The 23,582-nt window shown below is 43.6% G+C and overlaps 1 protein-coding gene across 5 annotated transcripts in view; it reads right to left on the bottom strand.

Annotated features, from left to right (window-relative positions):
- LOC115469837 (oxidoreductase NAD-binding domain-containing protein 1-like) overlaps nucleotides 1-23,582 on the bottom strand; it is a 114,150-nt gene that overhangs the window by 26,548 nt on the left and 64,020 nt on the right. For all 5 annotated transcript variants that reach the window (XM_030202583.1, XM_030202550.1, XM_030202566.1 and 2 more), the window contains exon 6: nucleotides 2,107-2,349. In XM_030202583.1, the coding sequence (XP_030058443.1) occupies nucleotides 2,107-2,349 (243 nt within the window). The remainder of the gene's footprint in view (nucleotides 1-2,106; nucleotides 2,350-23,582) is intronic.

Here is a 23,582-nt window from a genome sequence, read left to right as displayed (position 1 = left end):
TTTCGGTTTACTTTTTATGTCAAATTTTACTGTTGTATTTGTGCAAAGTTTTTATGGATATTTTATTGTGATCCGCTTAGTATTTAGAAAATTATATCCAGTTCCCTTGACCTGGTTAAAGTTCCCAAGACAGTGTCAGGCCCCGCTATCTCTGTTGCTTATTAACAACAGTCTGACTAGGTGACGTTCCCCCCATCCTGGAAGCCTGCTCAGACCAATCTTAAAACGGATTAATGCAGATAATCTAATTATAAACCCATCTCTAACCTCTGTTACCTGTCTAAACTGGCAGAAACATAGTTATCCAACAGCTTTTGCATCATGATGAATTCCTTAATATTCTACATCCTAGGCAGTCAAGCTTTCAGCCTCATCACAATATTGAAGCTACCCTTGCTCCTCTAATGAATAATGTTCACTCTCCATTCGATCATGGAGATCTCTCTCTGGTTATTTCACTGGATATTACAGCAGCATTTGATCTGATCAATCATTCAGTTCTCCTGGCCAGACTGAGATTCATTAGGATTGCTTTAACAGCAAGCTTTCTTGGGTTTTTTTTTCTTTCTTATCTGGAAGAAAATTCTTGGTGTCCAATTCTTCACTAACATCATCTCAATATCCTCTTTCATGTGGAAAACTCCAAGGGTCAGTACTTGCTCCTTTGCTATATCATATTTTCCTAAGTCCACTTACTGTACTTATCCAGATCCTTGAAATCAATGCCTACTACTACAAAGAAGATACTCTCCTAATTGAATCCTTGAATCTCCAAGATATTAAGCTTTCCAGAATCCAGACTTGTCTGGACCATATTGCAAGCTGTTTGAGAATCGCCTAATGCTAAATCCTTCAAAGACAGTAACTGCCTGGTTATCAGATAGGCAATCCTCTCCACTATACTATTCACCCTAAACAATGTTTCCATTACCCTAATTCCCCAAGACAGATTTGGAAGTGAAAATAGATCACAATCTCACCTTTGAACCACAGATCACTGATGTATACACCCATATTTAGATGAAGTCTCTCAGAAAACACTAACTCTATACTTTAATAGTTTCAAGACGTGATTACTTTAACATAGTTTACACTGGACTACCTCACTTTGCAATCAAATGATTAAAAACAATACAAAATAAAGCCATTAGTCTTTTTTGTAATGCAAAAAGATATGATCATGCTATACCCCTCCTAAATTATCATCATCAATGGCTGCTCTGCCATATTGTATTCACTACAAGATTCTCACCTTAACACACAAGATACTTTACGACAATATCCCATTCAGCTTCCCTACACATCCCACCTAGAGCACACGGTCACTGCACAATGATCATCTCAACATACCACCTGTTTGTTCTATACACTTGAGTCCACACACCAACAATTTATTGAGCAGCTCCATACCATGGAACTCTAGGCCTCTGACCTTGCGAACACAATCCTCCTTTGTAAAATTTAAAGCAGCCTTAGAACCCTATTTGTTTCATTAGGCCTTCTCTGTTTAAGTCGGGATGTAGTGGTTGGTCTGGGAACATGTTGTCTCAGTCTTTTTAGATTTGAATTAGTAAAAGAATTTAAAAACAAAACACTATTTATCTTTCTATCACAAATGATGTTCTCTTTCTCTCTAACGCTGCTGTGTTATCACAAAGTAGCAGTATATTAAACCTAATAAACCATAAACCATATACTACTATTTACACATTTATAGTTAAACACAGAAATTACTGTATGTTTACCAGCTCAGTTTCTGGCTGTTCTTGTATTTACTCTGTCTTGTCAAATTTTGGCATTCACAACCTGCATCATAAACCATTCTGCTGTGTGCTCATAAAGCGTGTTATATCAAGTTTAATAAATCATAACTTGAAGCACTGCTGCAAATCCTGTCCCGGTATCAATAACCTTGACCATGTAGAGACTATAACAGTTTTAATTTAGACCTTCAAGTGCTGCACAATTTGAAAAACAAAACAAACCCCAAACACACTTAATGTGGTCAGTAGTGTTGTTGACTGCCCAAGCACTTTTAAATAAATATCAGCCTGAAACAAAGTAAACAAAAACCACTGTAACCAGAATATGGTCTTCTTACTTTACCTTAAACAGCAGTTCACTTGTATTTTTTGCACTGTAGTACAGTTTCACCGTGCCCATTTCGAACCTGTTTTCTGCTCTCTGTTGGGCTGATTGCAAATCGGCTACATGGAGCAGTATGGACAATAAAGGATTAATTCCTACACCCCCTGCTATCAGTACCAAGTTCACAGGAGACTCCCAGGGCTGAGGATCAAAAAAGAAATCTCCTCCTATTCGCAAAGCTACTTCTGAGCCAGGAACACACTAAAACAGAAACAAGAGAAATAATTTAAATTCTACTACTAATAATTATTTCTATAGCGCTACTAGAAGTACGCAGCACTGTATACGTCATATGCAGATACTTTCTCTGTCCCCAGAGGGCTCACAAATGATATGAAAAGAGTCACGGATTTTTGATATAACGCCTTTCCACGGTACAAGCAAAGCACTTTACATATTATATACAGTTACTTTCTCTGTTCTTGCTGGGCTCACAATCTAATCCCTAGTGGGCTCAACAGTTCTTACGTCACACAATATTTTAAAAGGAGAATCACATTCTTTGTCTCATATAATTATAAATAAAGACTTAAGGGACAATATGCAGAAAATTATTGCTACAAAAAAAAAAAAAAAAAAAGAGAGAAGCCCAGAAGATATTTAAATTAAACACATTCCTTCCAATATTCAGCGCTATTTAGCCAGTCAGGAATGGCCACTGACCAGTTAAATAGCATATCGGCGTCTAACCAGCAATATTCAGTGGGAGATAACTGGTTATCACCTGTTGAATACTGTTGGTTAGCTCCTAGTGCATAACCGGCTATATCACGTGATTTATCTGGTTAGGCGCAGATATTCAGCACCTAACCAAATAAGTTTAGCAGTAAAATAGGACCGCATAAATAGCTTTCCTATCTTTGACTGCTAAAAAGTTAGCCAGTTAGCGCTATCAGCATAACTGGTTAATTTTTTAGCATTAAAAAAAAAAAAAAACCTGGATATTCAATGCCAGTTGCCAGAAACTGCACAACATTGAATATCTGGGTTTAACACCAGTGGTGGATAGCAAAAGCACTGCCCACCGCTGGCTGAATACCGGGCCCACTGATACCAATTGGCCTTAATCACTTCATTGAATTTAGCTTTTACCTGTAACCTTTAAAGAAAAACACATGCTGCCCCCTTTTTTCTTCCCCTTCTCTCTTCCTCCCCCCACCAATTTGTGAAAGAGTGAAGGTGGAATGACACATCAGCAGGCATATTTTGCCCCTCATCTTTCAAGCACCCTGCCTCTTGATTTTAGGTTACAGGAAAACCTGCTAACCTTTACAAAATAGATTAAATCATAGTTGTTTCAGCTGACTTCATCTGGATAAGAAGAATGCTCTGTATGGATGTTATTTGTCCTCTCTTGCATTTTTATTGGTTTAGATTACAAAGAAAGATTATAATGGGTGATTTTTGTGTTTGTTTTATTGTTTAGATGTATACTTTCTCTATATGTATGCAAGCATTGTGAATGGAGAGTTTTTGTATTTTTTAAATTATTTTTATTTTTTCTTTGTGTATAGTACTGTGACAGTGAGGATCTGGTTTCTAAGAATATTCTCTGCATGAAAGCCCTGCAGCACAATAAACTGCCACTCAAAACACAGGCAGAAGAACCAGAGGCATAGCAGAAAGCAATTATTGGTTGGGCTAACACCTGCCACTTGATGCACCCATGATCTGCCCCACATCTACCCCTCTCCCAATAATTTCAGTGAGAGTGGCAGTCCTGGTTTCAGTGGCTGCAGGCTATGTTGAAGGTGTACACTTTGTCCTCCATTGAGCCACGGTCCTCCAACTCGTATATGCTCCCCCCCCCCCCCCCCCCCCCCCACACACACACACACACACAAATATTCTGCATCCACAGAACTCCCTGGCTCTCCCCCAACAGTGGATGCAGAGGAGAGCTAGGATATTTTCTCATAAAACTCACCATACAAAAATTGCTTCTAGTGTTATTTCAATAACAGGCATATTGTAAAGTAATACACAAATCTAGAAAACAAAAAGTCACCCAGAACCTAGAGCAACAACAGCACTAACTTCCAAAACAATGATCCTTCGTATGATATTTTAGGGCCCTAAATATCAATACATCTATCGAGAAAACTGAACAAGCCAAATTACTACAGAACAGTACATTGAAAATTCATGCTAACAGCATACCTTGGTCACATACACAGAACACAAATGACAAAAACAGAATAAGTGACCACAAACTATAAACATAAATTACATCGAAATCCCAAGAAGCCAGACGTTGCATGTAGTACAGCACCAGAGAAATAGAAAGATGCACTTTCTCCTACACTGTACGCATCCTAAAATGTAATGATAGCAAATGCCACGGATGGTGTTTGGGGGGGGGGGGGGGGGTTACAACTAGGGCAACTGCTCTTGGCCCCCTAGCCAGAGAGAGCCCCAAGCCTGCCAGAAGCTGAAGAAGGTGCAGCCTGGTAGTAAGCTTTGGAGTCCCCTCCCAAATTTCTGCCCTGGGCCCCAGCCATGTTTAACATCAGATCTGGCAGGATATACATTTCAAATCTGACACATTCTAATCACAAAATAGAAAAATAAAATTATTTTTCTACCTTTTTTTGGTCTGGTCATTTTATTTTTCAAATCATGCTAGTCCCAGGCTCTGGTTTCTGCTTCCCTCTGTCTTCTCTTCTCACACACCAAGGTCTTCTATCCATTTGACATTTCTACTCTCTCTATGTCCACTATCCATCTTCATGTCTCTATCTTCCTCCATGTTCAGCATCTTCCTTTCTCTGTGCCCCTATATTTCCCTGTCCAGCTTCTCCCCTCTCTTCCTCCCCATGCCAATGTATCTCTCTCCTCTCTGACCCCACCCCATCCAGCTTCTCTCCCTCTCATTACCCCTCCCCTTCCAGCATCTGGTTTGCTTGCTCGATTGCCTGCCTACCCTCCCTCCCTTTCTCCCAGTGTGGGTTCAGTATTTGATCCCCTCTTCCTTCATCCCCTTGGTCTGGCATCTCTCTTTCCCTTCCCTTCCCTTCCCCTCCTCCCCTTCCAGCATCTGGTTTGCTTGCTTGATTGCCTGTCCACTTTCCCTCCCGGTATGGGTTTAGTATTTGATTCCCTCTTCCTTCATCCCCTTGGTCTGGCATCTCCCTTTACATTCCCTCCCCCTCCTGCTGTTCTAGCACCTCTCCCTTCCCTCCAAACCCCTACCCCTCCTCCCACAGGTCCAGCAGCTCTCTTCCTTTCCTCCAGCCCTCCTCCTCCCTCTACAGGTCTAGCACTTCTCTCCTTTCCCTCTATCCCCCTCCTCCTCTTACCACAAGTCCAGCTTACCCCTCCCTTCCCTTCCGCCCTCAAGTCCAACACATCTCTCTCTTCCCTCCAGCCCTCCTCCTACAAATCCAATACACCTCTCAAACCAGGACTGCCACTCTCACTGAAATTATTGGGAGAGGGGTAGATGTGGGGCAGATCATGGGTGCATCAAGTGGCAGGTGTTAGCCCAACCTGTTAGCCCACCCAATAATTGCTTTCTGGCTATGCCACTGGTTCTTCTGCCTGTGTTTTGAGTGGCAGTTTGCGCTGCAGGGCTTTCATGCAGAGAATATTCTTAGAAACCAGATCCTCACTGTCACAGTATCCACTTTTGCAAGAACCTAAGCGTTGCCATAATGGGACACACCAAGGGTCCATCATGCCCAGCATCCTGCTTCCAACAGTGGTCAATCCAGGTTACAAGTACCTAGCAGGATCCCTAAACAATGCAATACATTTTATGCTGCTTATCCTAGAAATAAGCAGTGGATTTTTCCCAAATTCATCTTAATAATGGCTTATGGACTTTTCTTTTAGGAAGTTACCCAAATCTTTTTATGTTTCAACATTTTTTATTGAAGGAACAACTTAGCATGTACAACTAGTTAACTCAATACAAGTATAGTAAAATACACAGCTTTCAGTAATACAAATGAGTTAATAATTGCCATCAACATTTTTAAGAAAAAGTTTTACCCCCCCCCCCTTTACCTCCTCCCCCCAGCTTTCCAGATTTGCAAGTCTAACAAATTAGCAGTTAACGAGAATGATCATAAGGTTGCTTAATGATTCTAACAGTGTTCTAGACCCGTATCTTGGTCTCATCTCATGTGTTCTCACTACATTTTGTGACCCAAAAAGTCACTGCAATTCTGAAAAGCAGCCCTTACTCTTGTGGCTCCCTCTCTAGGATTCAACAGAAATTTCTATTATATTATTGACAACCGGGCCATATATATCCATGCTATAACACATTACTTATCCTTAACACAGATTGTCTTCCGCATTTATATAATAATACGCACTTTTGGTGTTATTTGGTCGTTCCCCTTTCTGCTTCCCCCCCCATTCCCTGCCTCCCCTCCCCTCCTCCAGCCATCCCACTTTCCCCCCCTACAATGTTCTGCATCTCCCTACCCTCCTAGACTTACGCTCCAAGTTTCATATAGACCCTCCCTCCCCCCTCATGCCAACCTGTACTGGGGAAAGAGCATTCGTAATTTGTTGTTTTCCGGGACAAGATGATAACTAAACAGACCTTACAGCACCAAAGTCTAGCTCCCTTTGCCTGTGTTTTAAATGCAGGCTGTGTGTCCAGCACATAATGGTCCCATGTCCCCCCTACTTCTGTTTGTGTCGTTTTAGTCAGGAACCTCTGGATTTGCCTCCAAAAAGCACGCACTCCCAGACAATCCCAGAAGGCATGGTATAACGTGTGGGTCTCATGTGCGCACTTAACACATTTCGCATCCCTTGTATTATTCATATGTCCCCATTGTTGTCCGGACATATAAGCACGCATTATCACTCTATATCCACATTCTCTTAGCCGTTCATCTATGGTAAGTGCCGGGATACGTCCTAGTGTTGCCTTAACATCCCACCTTTCCAAGCTTCCCCCCGAGTCTTGTTCCCACTTGTGTTTGATATATCCTAAATTTTTTGGAGGGGTGCTTTTCACCAATGCTCTGTATATGTTCGAAACTGACATTCCCACAGCCTTGAGGGTTTGAAAAAAAGTTTGTATATGACAGCCCAGTTTCGACCGCCGCGCAGACTGGTTGAGGCTTAAGATGTAATGCTTAACTTGAACATATGCAAAGCGGTCTCCCCATGTGTTCCCTATCTTGTTTTGTAGTTCCTCGAATTCTATAAAGCCCCCTCCCCTCTTAGCAGATGTTCCACCTTTGTGATTCCTTGCGTTTCCCATCTAAGAAAGGCAGGGTTACTCTGCCCAGGTTCAAAGTTCGGGTTTCCTCAAAGTGTTAGCAGCTCTGATATTTCTGGTGTTCCCCCTAGGTGTTTGGCTAGTGTCCTCCATGCCAGGCACAATGGCTGCAGCAGATGACAGCATTTGAATGGGCCTGGGAACTGTCCTTGTCCTAGGTGCAACAGGGTGATGACATCATAGGGGGCAAAATATTCACATTCTATCTCTAGTGGTGTAAATACATTTGATTGGCCCACCCAGTCTCCTATGTGTCTAAGTAGGCAAGCTTGGTTATATGAGGCTAAATCTGGCAATCCCAGCCCCCATCTATTCCATCCCCCCACCATCATTTTAGCTTGTATTTTGGGTTTCTTTTTTGCCCAGCAGAATCTACTAAAGGCCCTAGTGACTTTCATTATGTCTCTGCATTTCAATCGAAGGGGAAGTGTCTGCAACAGATACAATCATTTTGGGAATATCGCCATTCGTATTAAATTTATCCTACCGTTCAGGGATATCGGAAGACCCTCCCATCTATCCAACTGGTTTCTTGTCTCTTCTATCATGGCATTTATGTTGAGATCATGCAACTTCTCTAGTTCCATAGTCAGTTTGATCCCCAAGTACTTAAACGATCCTGCAGCCCAGCTCAAAGGACAATTATGATCCCATAGGTTTCTCACTGCCTCAGACGAGGCTAAGGCCTCTGACTTAATCAAGTTCAGACTAAGACCTGAGTAGTCTCCGTATTCTTTCAATATCTCCATTAACGCTGAAAATGATGTTAGGGGATCTGTGATTAGCACTAGGAGATAGTCTGCAAAAGCTGCTATTTTGAACTCGGCCTGCCCCATTTGTATTCCTTGTACCGTCGGACTATTTATTATGTCCCGGATCAACGGGTCAAGTGATAGGACAAATAACAACGGGGATAACGGACATCCCTGTTGGGTTCCCCGGTGTATTAGGAACTCTTCCGATTCTATCCCGTTGACCCGCACCCTCGCTTTTGGTTTATAGTAAAGAGCCCGGACAGCTGATAAGAACCGATCATCAAACCCATATTTTTCTAACGTGGAAAACAGGAATGTCCAATGCACCTTATCGAACGCCTTTTCAGAGTCGAAGCTTATGAGGAGGGAGGGGGTATCTTTATACTTCCTCCTCTCTAAGGCCCCTATAATTTTCCTTAAGTTTTTAGCTATTACCCTGCCTTCTACGAAACCGGTTTGGGCTTCGTGTATTAACTTCGGTAAAACATTTTTCATGCGATTGGCCATTATTTTTGCTAGTAGTTTGATTTCCACATTTAGGAGTGAATACCCAAATCTTTTTAAAACACCGATAAGCTAACTGCTTTTACCACATTCTCTGGCAACGAATTCCAGAGTTTAATTACACGTTGAATGAAGAAAGAGTTTCTCCTATTTGTTTTAAATTTACTACTTTGTAGCTTCATTGCATGCCCCATAGTCATAGTATTTTTGGAAAGAGTAAACAAGTGATTCACATCTACCAGTTCCACTCCACTCATTTTATAGACCTCTATCATATCTGCCCTTCAGTCATCTTTTCTCCAAGCTGAAAAGCCCTAACCGCTTTAGCTTTTCCTTATAGGGAAGTCATTCCGTCTCTTATCATTTTCGTCACCCTTCTCTGCACCTTTTCTAATTTCACTATATCTTTTTTGAGATATGGTGACAAGAACTGAACACAGTATTTGAGGTGCGGTCGCACCATGGAGTGATACAAAGTAGCAACGATGACGCCTTTCTTGGTCAGTGACTCCTAATATGGAACCTTGCATCATGTAGCTATAGTTCAGGTTCCTCTTTCCCACATGCATCACTTCATACTTGCTCACATTAAAAGTCATCTGCCATTTGGATGCCTAGTCTCCCAGTCTTGTAAAGTCCTCTTGTAATTTTTCACAATCCTCTTTCGATTTAACAACTTTGAATAACTTTTGTGTCATCAGCAAATTTAATTACCTCACTAGTTACTCCTATCTCTAGATCATTTATAAATATGTTAAAAAGCAGCGGCCTCAGCACAGACCCCTGCTGAACCCCACTATCTACCCTTTTCCATTGATACTGACCATTTAACCCTACTCTCTGTTTCCTTTGTTTTTACTATGTGTTTTTGCCTCCAACGCAATCTGTTTTTCAAAGTCTCTCTTTGCCTTCCTTATCAGTGCTCTGCACTTGACTTGCCATTCCTTATGCTGTTTCTTATTATTTTCAGTTTTGCCCACTCTTCCCTCCAGCCCTTCTCCTCCCACAAGTCCAGCACGCTTCTCTTTCCTCCAGCCCTCCTCTTCCTCCCACAAGTCCAGCACACCTCTCCCTTCCTTCCAGCTCCCCTCTCCCACAAGTCCAGGACCTCTCTGCCTTTCCCTAATCCAACATCCCTCGCCGCCTTCCCTCCCACTGGTCAGGGATCGTTGCCTCTTCTAGTCCCCCCCCCCCCCAGCTTACAATTTCGAGCCATCGCTGGCAGCAGTTCACACGGGCACTTAAAAAGCCTTCCCTCTGCCTCATCCAGCCCTCTCTGATGCAGCTTCCTGTTTATGTGAGGGCCGAACACGGCGGAGGGATGGCCCTGAAGTGCCTGTGTGAATCACTGCCAGTGACTGCCCAAAAAAGTAAACTGCAAGTACTGTGGCAGTGGTGGAGGGAGGGGTGAGAAGAAGGGAGAGGTGTGCTGGTGGTGATGCACCCTAGCCACTCACAAGCCAGCATCCCTTCGCTGCGGGAGGGAAGGTAGTGAGGGATGCCTGGCCTGTGGATGGCTAGGGTGCACCACACTTCTGGGTGGGCTTGGGCTCATCCCATGGCTACGCCACTGAGAACACCATCTTTTTGGTTGAAGGGGCAAAAATAAATCAACCTCCATCTGCACCCCCAAGCTCTCCAGTTGCTGATGCTGTGTTGGGCAAATATTAGTGGCCCATACCATTCTGCTCTTTATGAATCAAAGAACTACATTCTTCTGGTATCAAAACCGTAAAGTCAGAGGACATATGAACCACAGCTCCCATCACTGTAAAGCAGGTGCATCTTAGTTAGCCAGTGAGGTCATGAGTCTAACCACAAGTTCCTCATACTATTCTCACTGTTAGTTTACTATTGTATATGTTTAAAACAGTCCAATCAGGATTGAAAAGTAATGTGACAAGACTTGAAGACTGAGGCCATCAAAAAAATCCTCAGCCAACTTGAAAAAGCTTGAGCTTTCAACAAGAATGGTCAAAAATGCACCATCCCATTGGGTAAAGCTGGAAGACATACCTTATGCAGCAGTATCAGCCGTGCATTGTTTAAGGGGTTTCCACTATGTATTAATTCAAGAAGTGTGACAGTCACTACTTTTTAAATATTTCTATAACATTCAAAGTGCAGAGTATGTTATGCAGATCAGTGAAACAAATTCCTACTTTAATACAATTTGAACTGCACTTAAGACAGCAGAATGTGAAAAAAATACAAGTGTGTGAAGACTTTTGAAAGGCACTGAACTAAGATTATTTCACAATATACTACTAACCTTATATTAGAGGTCCTGAAATGGAAAAAAGGACACATTTTATCATAATTACTATTTCCAACAAAAAAATAATTGATAAATGAGCAAAATAAAAATCAAGGAGAGGAAAACAATTACCCAAGATCACAGAGAAAGTCAGCACCAAGCAGTCTAACTAGATTGTTAATTTAGGTGTTTTAAAATATTTTGTATACATTATTTTTATTCTCTCTTTATGTTATCTACCTCAAATCTTTAGAAATAAAAGCAGGCTATTTGTGCCAAGTTATAATACATTGCTAAGGATGTAAAAAGCCTTGAAGTGGTCCAGAGGAAGGCGACAAAAGTGGTATGGGGCTTGCATCAAAAGACATACAAGAAGAGACTGGAAGATCTGAATATGTACAGCCTAGAGGACAGGAAGGACAGGGGAGATATGATACAGATGTTTAAATACTTGAAAGGTACTAATATAGGAACAAATAAGAGAAAAGGATAACAGTAAAACAGTAAAACGAGAGGACATGAATTGAAGTTGCAGGGTGGTACACTTTAGCAGTAATGTCAGGCAATTCTGTTTCACGGAGAGGATGATTGATGCCAGGAATTTCCAAGGGAGGTGGTGTAGGAAAAAATGGTGACGAATCAAAAAGGCGTGGGGTGAACACAGAGGATCTCTAATTAGAAAATGACTGGCATAAAAAACAAAACGTAAACGGCTGTATGTGTGCTTGCATGTCAAGTGGTGCTTAGATAGCGACTCTGGCTGTGAAGGCTGGTGCTGGGAAGGCTTGTACAGTCTGGGTCCTATATATGGCAAACCGGTTTAGGACGGACTGGAGTAGACTTTGACAGCAACTTCAGTATTTGAAATCTAAGGACAGGGACGAGCTGATTTCTATGGTCTATGTCCCAGAAATGCCAGAAAGAGACAATGATCAAGTATTTTATATCACATTCATTGTTGGTTTAATCATGACTTGATAAATGAGTGTGACTGTTGGGCAGACTGTATGGACCATTCAGGTCTTTATCTGCCATAATTTACTATGTTACCAAGGGACTCATTTTCAAAACAAAAACACATCCAAAAAAAGGTCACACGGTGGCAGGATGTTTTCCTCTCAAAAACAGCCAAGTTGCAATTTTTGACACCCCGATTTTAGACATTTTGCTCCACAGTTTGTTCAAATTTCAAGGAGGCATGATGGGGGTGTGTTTTGAGCGGGACATGGGTGGCACCAAATGATAGATGTTTTTCTGCAATAATGCAACAAAATGAAAACGTCTAGGACGAAAATTAAGCTGTTTATGGATAGATCTGTTTCAATCACGACTAAGCGACCAAAAGGTGCCCTAAATGACCACTGGAAGAATTAAAGCATAGCACCCCCTTACTCTCCCCAGTGTTCACTGACCCTCTCCTTAGCCCCCTAAGATGAGACAGTGACAGTACATACCAGGCTCTATGTGGAGACAAACAAAGCAGATCAATCAGTGATATGGTTCAAAACTTTATTTTCAGAGATTCGCCCGACACAGACTGTGTTTCGTCCACAAGGGCTGCGTCAGGGGCTAATAGTCCAAACAGGACATGAGATTGAAACGTAAAAAACCAGCAGGGTGCTTTCCTCAATCAAGGTGAGGACATCAGCTCAATACACAGGGTAAGTCCGGTCGCATCTCTCAGCTGTGTATTGAGCTGATGTCCTCACCGTGATTGAGGAAAGCACCCTGCTGGTTTTTTACGTTTCAATCTCATGTCCTGCTTGGACTATTAGCCCCTGACGCAGCCCTTGTGGGCGAAATACAGTCTGTGTCGGGCGAATCTCTGAAAATAAAGTTTTGAACCATATCACTGATTGATCTGCTTTGTTTGTCTCAACGTTGGATTTTGCAGATCGCTTGCCATCTTGTTTCTTCATACCAGGCTCTATGACAGTTTCATATTTAATGGCCATTCCAATTAGAGCAGCAAGCAGGTCCCAGGAGTAGCCTATTGGTCACTGCAGAGAGGACTGTAGCAAAGGGGACCCAGGTCCACATCCAACTCTAATTGGTATACTTGTGGTGGTACATGTGAGCCCTCCAAAATACACTAAATACCTACTGTACCTATATAGACACGTGACACCTGCAAGCTTGAGAGCTATTGTATCATACAGTGAGGTACAGTATGTATTTTTCTGCTCCTGGAAAGCTCACCATACAATATAAGGGGGTTATGGTGAGACATGTACTTAGGACCTTTTATATGAAGTCCACTGCAGTGCCCCCAATATTCTGCCCCATTACTCTGATGAGATGAGATCTGTGTGGCCAGTCTACTAAAAATGATGACCCCAGGCATCCAAATGGTTGCTTTTTGGGCATTTTTCTCTTGGATGTTCTATTTTCCAAAATAAAAACGCACCAAGCACAAACATCTAGGAAAAAGGCAATTTTCGAACTAAATAGATAGCCATTTTGTCTATGTTCACCACTCAATTTTTGGAAGTTTTGCAAACTTAGACATATTGAAAATGCCCCTCCACATGTCCCCCTAACTGCACAGACACTGCCACCTTCAACAATTTGGCCAGAAAGGGAATGCATATAATTAGCCAATAGCTGGTACACTGGCTAAATAGAAGCAATCACTACATGTCCCAATGAACTAGGAGAAGAGCCCTCCTGCAAAAATCTATTTACAAAAAACTATGAGCCAGCAAGTCAGAACATAAGATAAATTCCTAAGCAAGAATGCTGGATAGGGGACCAGCAATGAATTGCCCTTCAATTTTTTGCAGTGACCTTCTGTACATCTGTGCTGGAAACCATAGTGAACTGCAGAACTGTGCCAACCTACTAACCCTAAAAGACAGCTCATAAAGAGAAAATACAGTACTCTGAAGGAAAATGCTTCATAGTCCTCAAGGGACTATGTAGCACCATAGGGCCCATTAGAATCCAACAGATTATGTAGCCTTAATTTAAAAAAAATTCCTAAATCAGGTGCAGAAGGATCCAAAGACAATCCACTCGCTAGCCACAGTGGAAACCAATTTATGCACTAGCCGGAATGACTCCCGAAATCCCTGCCATACCACTACTGTTAATAAGCTGCCTTTGCCTAGTTTATGAACTTCTTATACATGCTAACCTGACTCTTCCGGTTCTAGCATAATAAAGAATCATCAGATTACCACCACTGTTTTTCTAACCACTAAATCATTGCTTTTCTCACAAATGTACCTCAATGAACCAAGAGGACAGCTTCCTCCTGGAAATGCCATGCTCTTTTAAAGTGGTAATGTAGTCCAAAGTATTATCTATCACTTGGCAACTAACTCCTTCATCCCTTTTTGAGTCTTGTCCAGTAATACCCTGGCCAATAAACTATCATAGTCAGTCTAACCTCTGGCTACTCATCTAGATCCCTTATTTGTCTTATAGTCCAATATCATAGGAACTTGAGTGTAAATTTCAAGAGAAAATTATATGACTGTATTAGGAGAGATGCTATCAAAAACTCCAAGCCCAAGAAAGGTTGATCTAATTGACAGACACTGAGAACAGAGGAAGATTGAGGACAAAAAGGGATTGAGGTACACATAATACAATCTGTTCTTTTTTGATATATTGCAGAACACACAGCACAAATTCAGACTACTGCACAGTACGGAAACACTGCTACTAGCTCTTACTACAACTGTCAGAGCAGCACTGAGTAAAGGAGAACAGACTGTGCTCCTCCAGTTCAACGTCTCCGCAGCAATTAACGCTGTAGACCATTCACTACTGTTAGCTAGATTAAGTGAACAGGAATAGCAGGAATTGTTCTGGACTGCTTTAGCAAATTGCTAAGAAAATGATCATATGGAGTGGAGAAGTAGCCTAGTGATTAGTGCAGCACGCTTTGATCCTGGTAAACTGGGTTCAATTCCCACTGCCGCTCCTTGTTACTCTGGCCAAGACACTTAAACCTCCACTGCCAGTTACAAAATAAGTACCTGTACATAATATGTAAACCACTATGATTATAACCACAGAAAGGCGGTATATCAAGTCCCATCCACTTTCCCCCACAGTAAAAGGTGTATTCTCCTCAATACCATAAGCAGATATTTTCTTTTACTGAGCCCAATATTAGGTGTGAGGACAAGTCAGAATTTTTTTGAAATTAAACTAGACAAAAACAAAGTTACTTTGGTTCGGAGACTGACTAATCCTAGAAGAAGAAATTATTGTCTTCAGGGGAATCTCTTAAAATTGAGGACAAACCTAAGGTATTGGGAGTTATTCTGGACTCCAAACTTATTTATGAGAATCAAATAAATAACCTGATAAGAAAATTCTTCTGTAAACTCAGACAGCTTATAGAAATTCACTCTTTGACACTGAAATGTTTAGACCAGTGGCGTAGCTACGGAAGCCCAGGGCCTCCCTATGCTGGTGGCCAAAGAGTTGCCTGCACAGGCACCCATATAAGCAGCTTGGGGAGGCCTCCCCAGCCTGAAGCCCAAGAAATGCAACCCCTTATTCCCTTTCCCCACAGACCTGCCAAATCTCTGATTTCAGCTGGTCATCTTCCACACTTCCACTGGGGAAGCCAAAACTCCCACTGAAGGACAGTTCTCTCCTTCCCCCTTCAGGTGGTCCACCATTATCTTCACTTCTCACAATTTCCCTGTGGTCTGCCCCCCCCCTTCCTCTCAGCTGTACATGTTTCTGCAGCAACAGCTTCCGTCTGATGGGTAAACAGCAATCCACTGTGGAACCTAGTGTTTAGGCGCTGCATGTTGCTGTTGAGTTTCGCCCCCATCTGATGTAGCTTCCTGTTGCTGTATGGGCGGGACCCAACAGTGACGTGCAATGTGACTGCTCCATGGTGGACTGCAGTTTACCCTGCTGACAGATGCTGTCACGGCAGAGACATCTGAGAAGAAGGTTTGAGTGGAGGTAGACCACAGGAAAGTGGCGAGAAGTAACGATCATGATAGACCACTTGTAGGGTTAGGGAAAGAAAAGAAAGATTATGCTGGACCATACAGGAGGGGTAGGAAGAAAACAGGAGAGACACAGAGGCAGAAGTGGTGGTCCACTTGGGGGAAGGAGGAAGAGATATAATGCCAGACTATATTTACAGGGAAGAGGGCACAGGGACAAGAGAGGGGTGTAGTGCTGGACAAGAATGATGGAATAGAAGGGAAATGCTGGACTGGGGAGGGGGGAAGGAAAAAGAGCGAGAAGAACAAGGAAACTGATGCTGGCAGAAGAGTCTGACTTCCTTAGACATTTCCATGCCAGTTTTTGTCTGCCTGTTTCCTTCTAATTTATTGTCTTTCTAATTTATGGTCTCTTATTCTGCAGGTGAGACTGAGGTGAATAGTTCTATTAGTGTTTAGTTCCTGTGTAGGGAAACTCCAGCTTAGTCTAGTATTGGTGCTCTAGGGCCTGGTGTAATATTTACAGTATTGTCCTACTACATCCTAAAGACAGAGAAAGTGACTAACAGAGAAACAAAGGTAAAAGAAGAGTTGTGAGAGGAGATGGCAGGAAGAATAGAGGAAATGGTTGCTACCGATGTAAATAAGGAATTTTTTGGAATGGTTGAGACACTGAGATGTGCTTGGGGGTGGAGCAGAAATCAAGGACTGGGGCCAATACAATTAGAAAAATTAAAAGGCCAGACCAGAAAGGTAAAAAAAAAAAGAATTTTATTTTAAATTTAGGATAAAATAGTGTGGTAGCTGTATTAATCTACTCTACAGATTGTTAAAAAAAATTAAAAATGGAAAATGGTGAAACTCTTTTATTGGACTAATTTTAAAACATTTTTGGCTAACTTTCAGAAGCCAAAACCGCCTTCATCAAGAAAAGACAGTATACTATACTATTAAGTTAAACCAATAAAAAAGTAGCACCTTATTTTGCTTTTGTTGTTGTTTTGTTTCTTAATGTGATTGGAATATATCAATTTTTGAAATTTATACCTGCTCTCTTTATATTTTGCACAGTACAGGGTGACTTGCATCACTGCTTCTCTTTATTTAGTTGTATTGTGTGCAGTGTCTGGCTTCTCAGGAGTTCAATTTAATTTTTGTCTACATGTGACAATAAATAAATACATACATACATACATACATATATCTGTCTTTACTTTCTCATTAGACTTAGTGAGGTTCTGCATGTGTGAAAAAGATCAGGTACTCTAAGATGTCAGGAAGTATTTCTTCACGGAGAGGGTGGTGAACGCTTGGAATGCCCTCCAGCGGGAGGTGGTGGAGATGAAAACGGTAACGGAATTCAAACATGCGTGGGACAGGCATAAAGGAATCCTGTGCAGAAGGAATGGATCCACAGAAGCTTAGCTGAAATTGGGTGGCGGGGGAAGAGGGGTTGGTGGTTGAGAGGCTAGGATGGGGGAGGGCAGACTTATACGGGGTCTGTGCCGGAGCCGGTGATGGGAGGCGGGACTGGTGGTTGGGAGGCGGGAAATACTGCTGGACAGACTTATACGGTCTGTGCCCTGAAAAAGACAGGTACAAATCAAGGTAAGGTATACACATATGAGTTTATCGTGGGCAGACTAGATGGACCGTGCAGGTCTTTTTCTGCCGTCATCTACTATGTTACTATGTTTTTTCTATGTTAGCACTGAATGCCTGTGTAGGATCAGTCTGTTGTTATTAGGGGGGGTGGGGTTAGCTTTCCAGTAGGTGCACTGATATTTTAGTACAGTGCTGGTTTGGTATTCCTGCCAGCAATGATATTATTTTTAATGCATGGGGGGTGAAGGGGAATATGTTGCCCCCTCAGTGCACCTCTGGGTCCCCCCAAAACTGGAGGGCTGGTTATGCCCATGGTTTAGACTTCTCGTTCTGTCAACACTTATATCACACATTACTATAATTTGCTGTATTCTGACATTTCTACTAGGTTGCAGAATAGGCTTCAGATGCTGCATAATACAGCAGCCAGGTTGATTCTTGGGGAAAGCAAAGATAGATATTTACCTGTAGCAGGTATTCTCCGAGGACAGCAAGCTTTATATTCTCACAAGTGGGTGACGCCGATCCGCATCACCCAGTCCAACATTTTGCCATAGCTAAATGAGAGCTTTGTGAAGCGCGAGCCGCTCTTCACCACGCATGCGCAAGTGAATTCCCGCCCATTGCGTGAACATAGTCTCCTCAGTTTTATACTATAGCAAAAAATAAAGCAAAAAGAACAAAGACGACAACTCCAAGAAGAGGTGGTAGGGATAGTGAGAATATAAAGCCTGCTGTCCTCAGGAAATACCTGCTACAAGTATGCGTCTTCGCTTTCTCCGAGGACAAGCAGGCTTACAATTCTCACAAGCAGGGAATCCCTAGCATCCAGGCTCACCAAAAACAACAAACACTAGTCAACTAGGCCTCTCAAAGGCAAGGATATAACACAGATTAACCTGAAGCTATATACAGTCTGAATGAGAGTGCAGCCTGGAACAGAATAAAACGGGCCTAGGAGGGTGGAGTTGGATTCTAGACTCCAAACAGATTCTGCAACACTGACTGCCCGAACCGACTGTCGCGTCGGGTATCCTGCTCAAGGCAGTAGTGTGATGTGAATGTGTGGACTGAAGAAGACCACTTCGCAGCCTTGCAAATCTGAACTCAAATGGGCTACCAACGTGGCCATGGCTCTGACATGACCCGATAAGGCCAGCCCAGCCTGGGAGTAAGTGAAGGAAATGCAATCTGCCAGACAAATTGAAATGGTGCATTTCCCGTTGGGGACCTTCATCCTGTTGGAATCAAAAGAAACAAAAAGCTGGGCGGACTGTCTCTGGGGCCTTATTTGTCCATGCCATGTAATAGGCCAATGCACTCTTTCAATCCAAGGTGTGCAAGTTGGTTTTGCCAGGATGGGCATGAGGTCGGGGAAAGAATGTTGGAAATACAATCGACTGGTTCAGATGGAACTCCTACACCAATTTCGGCAGGAACTTAGGGTGCATGCGGAGGACTAGTCTGTTGTGATGAAACTTAGTATAAGGTGCATCCACCACTAAGGACTAAAGCTCACTGACCCTACGAGCTGAAGTAACATCCATCAAGAAAATTACCTTCCAGGTCAAGTACTTCAGATGGCAGGAATTCAGTGGCTCAAAAGGAGCTTTCACCAGCTGGGTGAAGACGTTGTTAAGATCCCATGACACAGGTAGAGGTTTGACAGGCGGCTTTGACAAAAGCAAACCTCTCATGAAACGAACAATTAAAGGCTGTCCAAAGATGGGCTTACCTTCTACACGTTGATGATAAGCACTAATTGCACTAAGGTGAACCCTTACGGAATTGGTCTTGAGACCAGAATCTGACAAGTGTAGAAGATATTCAAGCAGGGTCTGTTTAGGGCAAGTAAAGGGATCTAGGGCCTTGCTCTCACATCAGATGGCAAACCTCCTCCATTTAAAAGAGTAACACCTCTCAGTGGAATCTTTTCTGGAAGCCAGCAATACCCGGGAGACACCCTCCGAGAGACCAACGGAAGCAAATAATAAGCTCTCAACATTCAAGCTGTGAAAGAGAGACTGAAGGCTGGGATGTAGAAGTGACTCCTCGTCCTGAGTAATGAGGGTCGAAAACACTCCAATCCCCACGGTTCTTCGGAGAATAACTCCACTAGAAGAGGGAACCGTATCTGCTGCGGCCAGTATGGTGCGATCAGAATCGTGGTTCTGCTGTCTTGCTTGAGTTTCAACAAACTTTTTCCCACTAGAGGTATTGGAGGATACCCGTACAGAAGACCTGTCCCCCAATTGAGAAAGAAGGCATCTGATGTAGTCTGTCATGGGCCTGTAGCTGGAATAGAACTGAGGGACCATCTGGTTGATTTGAGCAGCAAAACGATCCACTGAGGCCACACTCAGAAGATCTTGCGGGCTATGCCCATATTGATAGACCAATCGTGCAGTTGCATTATCCTGCTCAGACTGTCAGCCAGGGTATTGTCTGCACCCAACAGATAAGTGGCTTGAAGGAACACGCCATGTTGGCGAGCCCAATGCCACATCCAGATGGCCTCCTGACACAGAGGGCGTGATCTGGTGCCCCCCTGCTTGGTGGTGTAATACATTGCAATCTGTCTGACTGAATGAGAACAATTTGTAGAGATAGATCTTTGAAAGCCTTTAGAGCGTTCCAGATCGCCCAAAGTTCCAGGAGATTGATCTGAAGATACATTTCCTGGGAAGACCAAACACCTTGAGCATGAAGCCCATCTAAATTTATTTATTTATTTATTGCATTTGTACCCCACATTATCCCACCTTTTTGCAGGCTCAATGTGGCTTACAGGGTGTTAATATGGTATAGTCATTACATAATCTTAGATACAGTCGGTAATAAACTGGAGGTAGAAGAGGAGTTAATTAGAAGGTATTAGGTAAGGTCATGTTAGAGGTGTTTTAAAGCGTTTGGGTGGTATACGGAGTAATTTGTTTCATCAAGGATTATTTTTGTAGGCCTTGTTGAAGAGGTATGTCTTCATAGATTTGCGAAAGCTGGTTAAGTTGTCCGTGGTTTTCAGGGTCATGGGTAGTGCGTTCCATAACTGTGTGCTTTTGTACGCAAAGGTAGTAGCGTATGCCTGTTTGTATTTATGAGCTCCCCTTCCCAGGAGCGATGCATCCATCATCAGAACCTTTTGTGGCTGAGGAATTTGGAATGGAAGTCCCAGAATCAAATTGGATTGAACTGTTCATCACAGAATAGAGCGTACAAGCTCTGGGGACACTTGGATGACAGCTTCTAGACTCCCCATGGCTTGATACCGCTGAGACGTCAGGGTCCATTGAGCTGATCTCATGTGAAGACGTGTCATGGGTGTAATGTACACTGTGGAAGCCATGTGGCCCAACAATCTCAACATCTACCGAGCTGTGACCTACTGAGCGCATTGGATGCGAGACAAGATTGTCCGCTCTCGCCTCCAGGAGCTAGACTCGAATCCTCTGTGTGTTGAGAAGGGCTCCTATGAACTCCGATTGTTGGACAGGGAGGAGATGTGACTTGGGGTAGTTTAAACCCTTTAGTGTCCAATGTTCCCGTAATAAGCCATATGGGAACAGATTGATGGGAACACTGGACACTAAAGGGTTAAAACAAACCCTAGTGGCTCAAGCACTCGAATAGTCATCTGCATGGACTCCTGAGCACCATCCTACGAGGTGCTCTTTACAAGCCAATCGTCGAAATATGGGAACACATGGATTCCCAGTCTATGTAGCGATGCTGCAACTATCACTAGACACATGGTGAAGATCCTGGGAGCTGAAGCAAGGCCAAAAGGCAATACGCAGGACTGAAAGTGATGTGTTCCCAGCCGAAATCAAAGATACTTCTGGTGAGCTGGAAGTATCAGGGTGTGAGTATATGCGTCCTTTAAGTCCAGAGAGCATAGCCAATCAGTTTTCTGAAGAATTGGGAGAAGGGTGCCCAGGGAAACTATCCTGAACTTTTCTCAGACTAGAAATTTGTTCAGGGTCCTTAGGTCTAGAATGTGATGCATCCCCTGTATTCTTCTGCACAAGGAAGTACCTGGAATAAAATCCCTGCCCTTCTTCCCCTGGTGGAATGGGTTCGACCCCATTGGCCTTCAGAAGGGCAGAGAGTTCCTCTACAAGTACCTGCCTGTGCTAAGAGCTGAATGAATAGCTTTCCGTGGGCAAACTGGAGGTCTGAGATGCCAATTGAGGGCATATCCGAGATGGACTATTTGAAAAACCCACCAGAGGTTATAATAGGCCATCTTTGGTGAAAAAATTTCAGCCTCTCCCCGACTGGCAAGTGACCAGGACAGACTCTTTTACTGAGACTATGCTCTGCTGGAGCCAGTCAAAAGCTCGTCCCTTGCTTTGAATGGGGAACAGCAAGGGCCTTAGGCACATGTTGTTGATGTGAACAAGTGCACTGAGCCTGAGTAGGCTGGCAAGCCAAAAGGGTGTACCTACGTCTAGGATAGTAATAGGCATTCCTCCTTGGCTTACTGAAAGACCTTCTAGCTGAGGAGGTTGATGCAGAAGGCACCCAGCGGGATAGAGAAGAGATGGTATCAGTGTTTTTTTGATTTGGCCTGCAACCCCTTCAGCCTTCTCTCAAAAAAAAAAAAAGTTATCCCCCAGCATGGGGCATCCATCAACCTCTGCTGAACAGAATGTTCCAAGTCAGAAACATGCAGCCATGAGAGTCTGTGCACTGCTATAATTTGAGCAGAGATCCTGGATGCCTGGGGGTGCCGAGACATAGTCCCTGGAACTCCTAGCTCTTTTGAGAGCTGATTCCACCTCCATGGAATTGTGACGCAACTGAGGCCTATCAGAACCAGATGTACCATGGATCCGATACTGGGTGTCAATCTTCTTGGGCATGACAGGGACTGACAGAGGGGACTCCCAGTTCCTGACGGACTTCATGGAGTATCCAGTGGAGAGGTGAGTCACAGCCTCCCCCTTAGGAGGATTATAGTCCAGGACCTCAAGCATCTTGGTCCTAGGCTCATCCTCCACTTTCAAAGGAAATGGAATGGCTTCAGCCATTTCCTTAACAAAAGATGGAAATGAAAGGCTCTCTGGCGGAGACCTTCTTTCAGGTGAAGTGGAGGGTTCAGAGGGAATCCCATAAGACTCATCTGAGGAAAAGTATCTGGGATCCTCCTCTGAATCCCATGAGCGCTCCTCTTCGGTGTCGGACAGTATCTCCCTATGGGATTGCCGAGACCGAACTTACCTAGGTGCCAAGAAACCATGTTCCCGAGAGCAACAACAAGAAGTTGGCAAAGCTTCTTCCACTGATGTCAAGGGAGTGTCGGCTTTAGTAGCCGACGTCACCAGGGTCGCACCGCAAGTTAAGGGCCAGGCGGGGCCACAATGGGAGGTAAGGTAGGCGCAAGCACCCCTGATACCGATGCACTGTTACATAAGGTCATCCAGCAGCTCAGGGAGCAAGGCCTGGATGAGCTCATCGAGGGTCAACAACGGGAAAAGCTGGGGTGCCGGATGAGGCACAGGTTGCAGCACCTCTGGGGTCGATATGGGAGCGGGATCTCAGCTGCTTGGAGACAGGCACATCAGAACCTCCTGTATGGAGGGGGAGCGGTCCACCTGGCGCCAATGCTTCGATGTCCCGAGCTCCCAGCACCATGTGTCAAAGGTGACCGATGACGATGCTTCTTAGCCTTCGCCCGAAGCGTGTCACAAAGGATCATGTCGCCTTGGGGTCAGGTCTGACGATCGACGGTCCCAGGGGGGTCTGCACAGCAAGAAGCCTCAAGACAGGTGGAGACCCACTCGATGCCTCATAGTGTCTAAAGGGTCTTGAAGCAGCCATGCTTACTGATGCTCCCGATGCAGCGTAATGATCGACATTGATGCCAAGCAACTACACTTGGCTTCAAAAATCTTCTCTCGTTGAGCCTCTCAGAAAATCTGGGTCTTCTTCTTCTTGTAAAGACAGAGAACACAGTCAGCAGGGCTATGGTCGGGTCCTAGACACTGCAGAAACCAAGATTGGGTGTCCTTTCCAGAGATAGTCCAATTGCACCAAGTAAAGCGCTTGAAGCCACTGGGAATCTTTGTGTACCTGGATGGAAAAACTTTGTCAGCTAAATTAAACAACTTGATGGTGCCTGAAAAAGGGGCAAGGCACGGTAAAAA

The sequence above is a fragment of the Microcaecilia unicolor genome, chromosome 1 (assembly GCF_901765095.1).
Source record: "Microcaecilia unicolor chromosome 1, aMicUni1.1, whole genome shotgun sequence".
Taxonomy (NCBI): Eukaryota; Metazoa; Chordata; class Amphibia; order Gymnophiona; family Siphonopidae; genus Microcaecilia; species Microcaecilia unicolor.
This window is presented reverse-complemented; position numbering and strand designations above follow the sequence as displayed.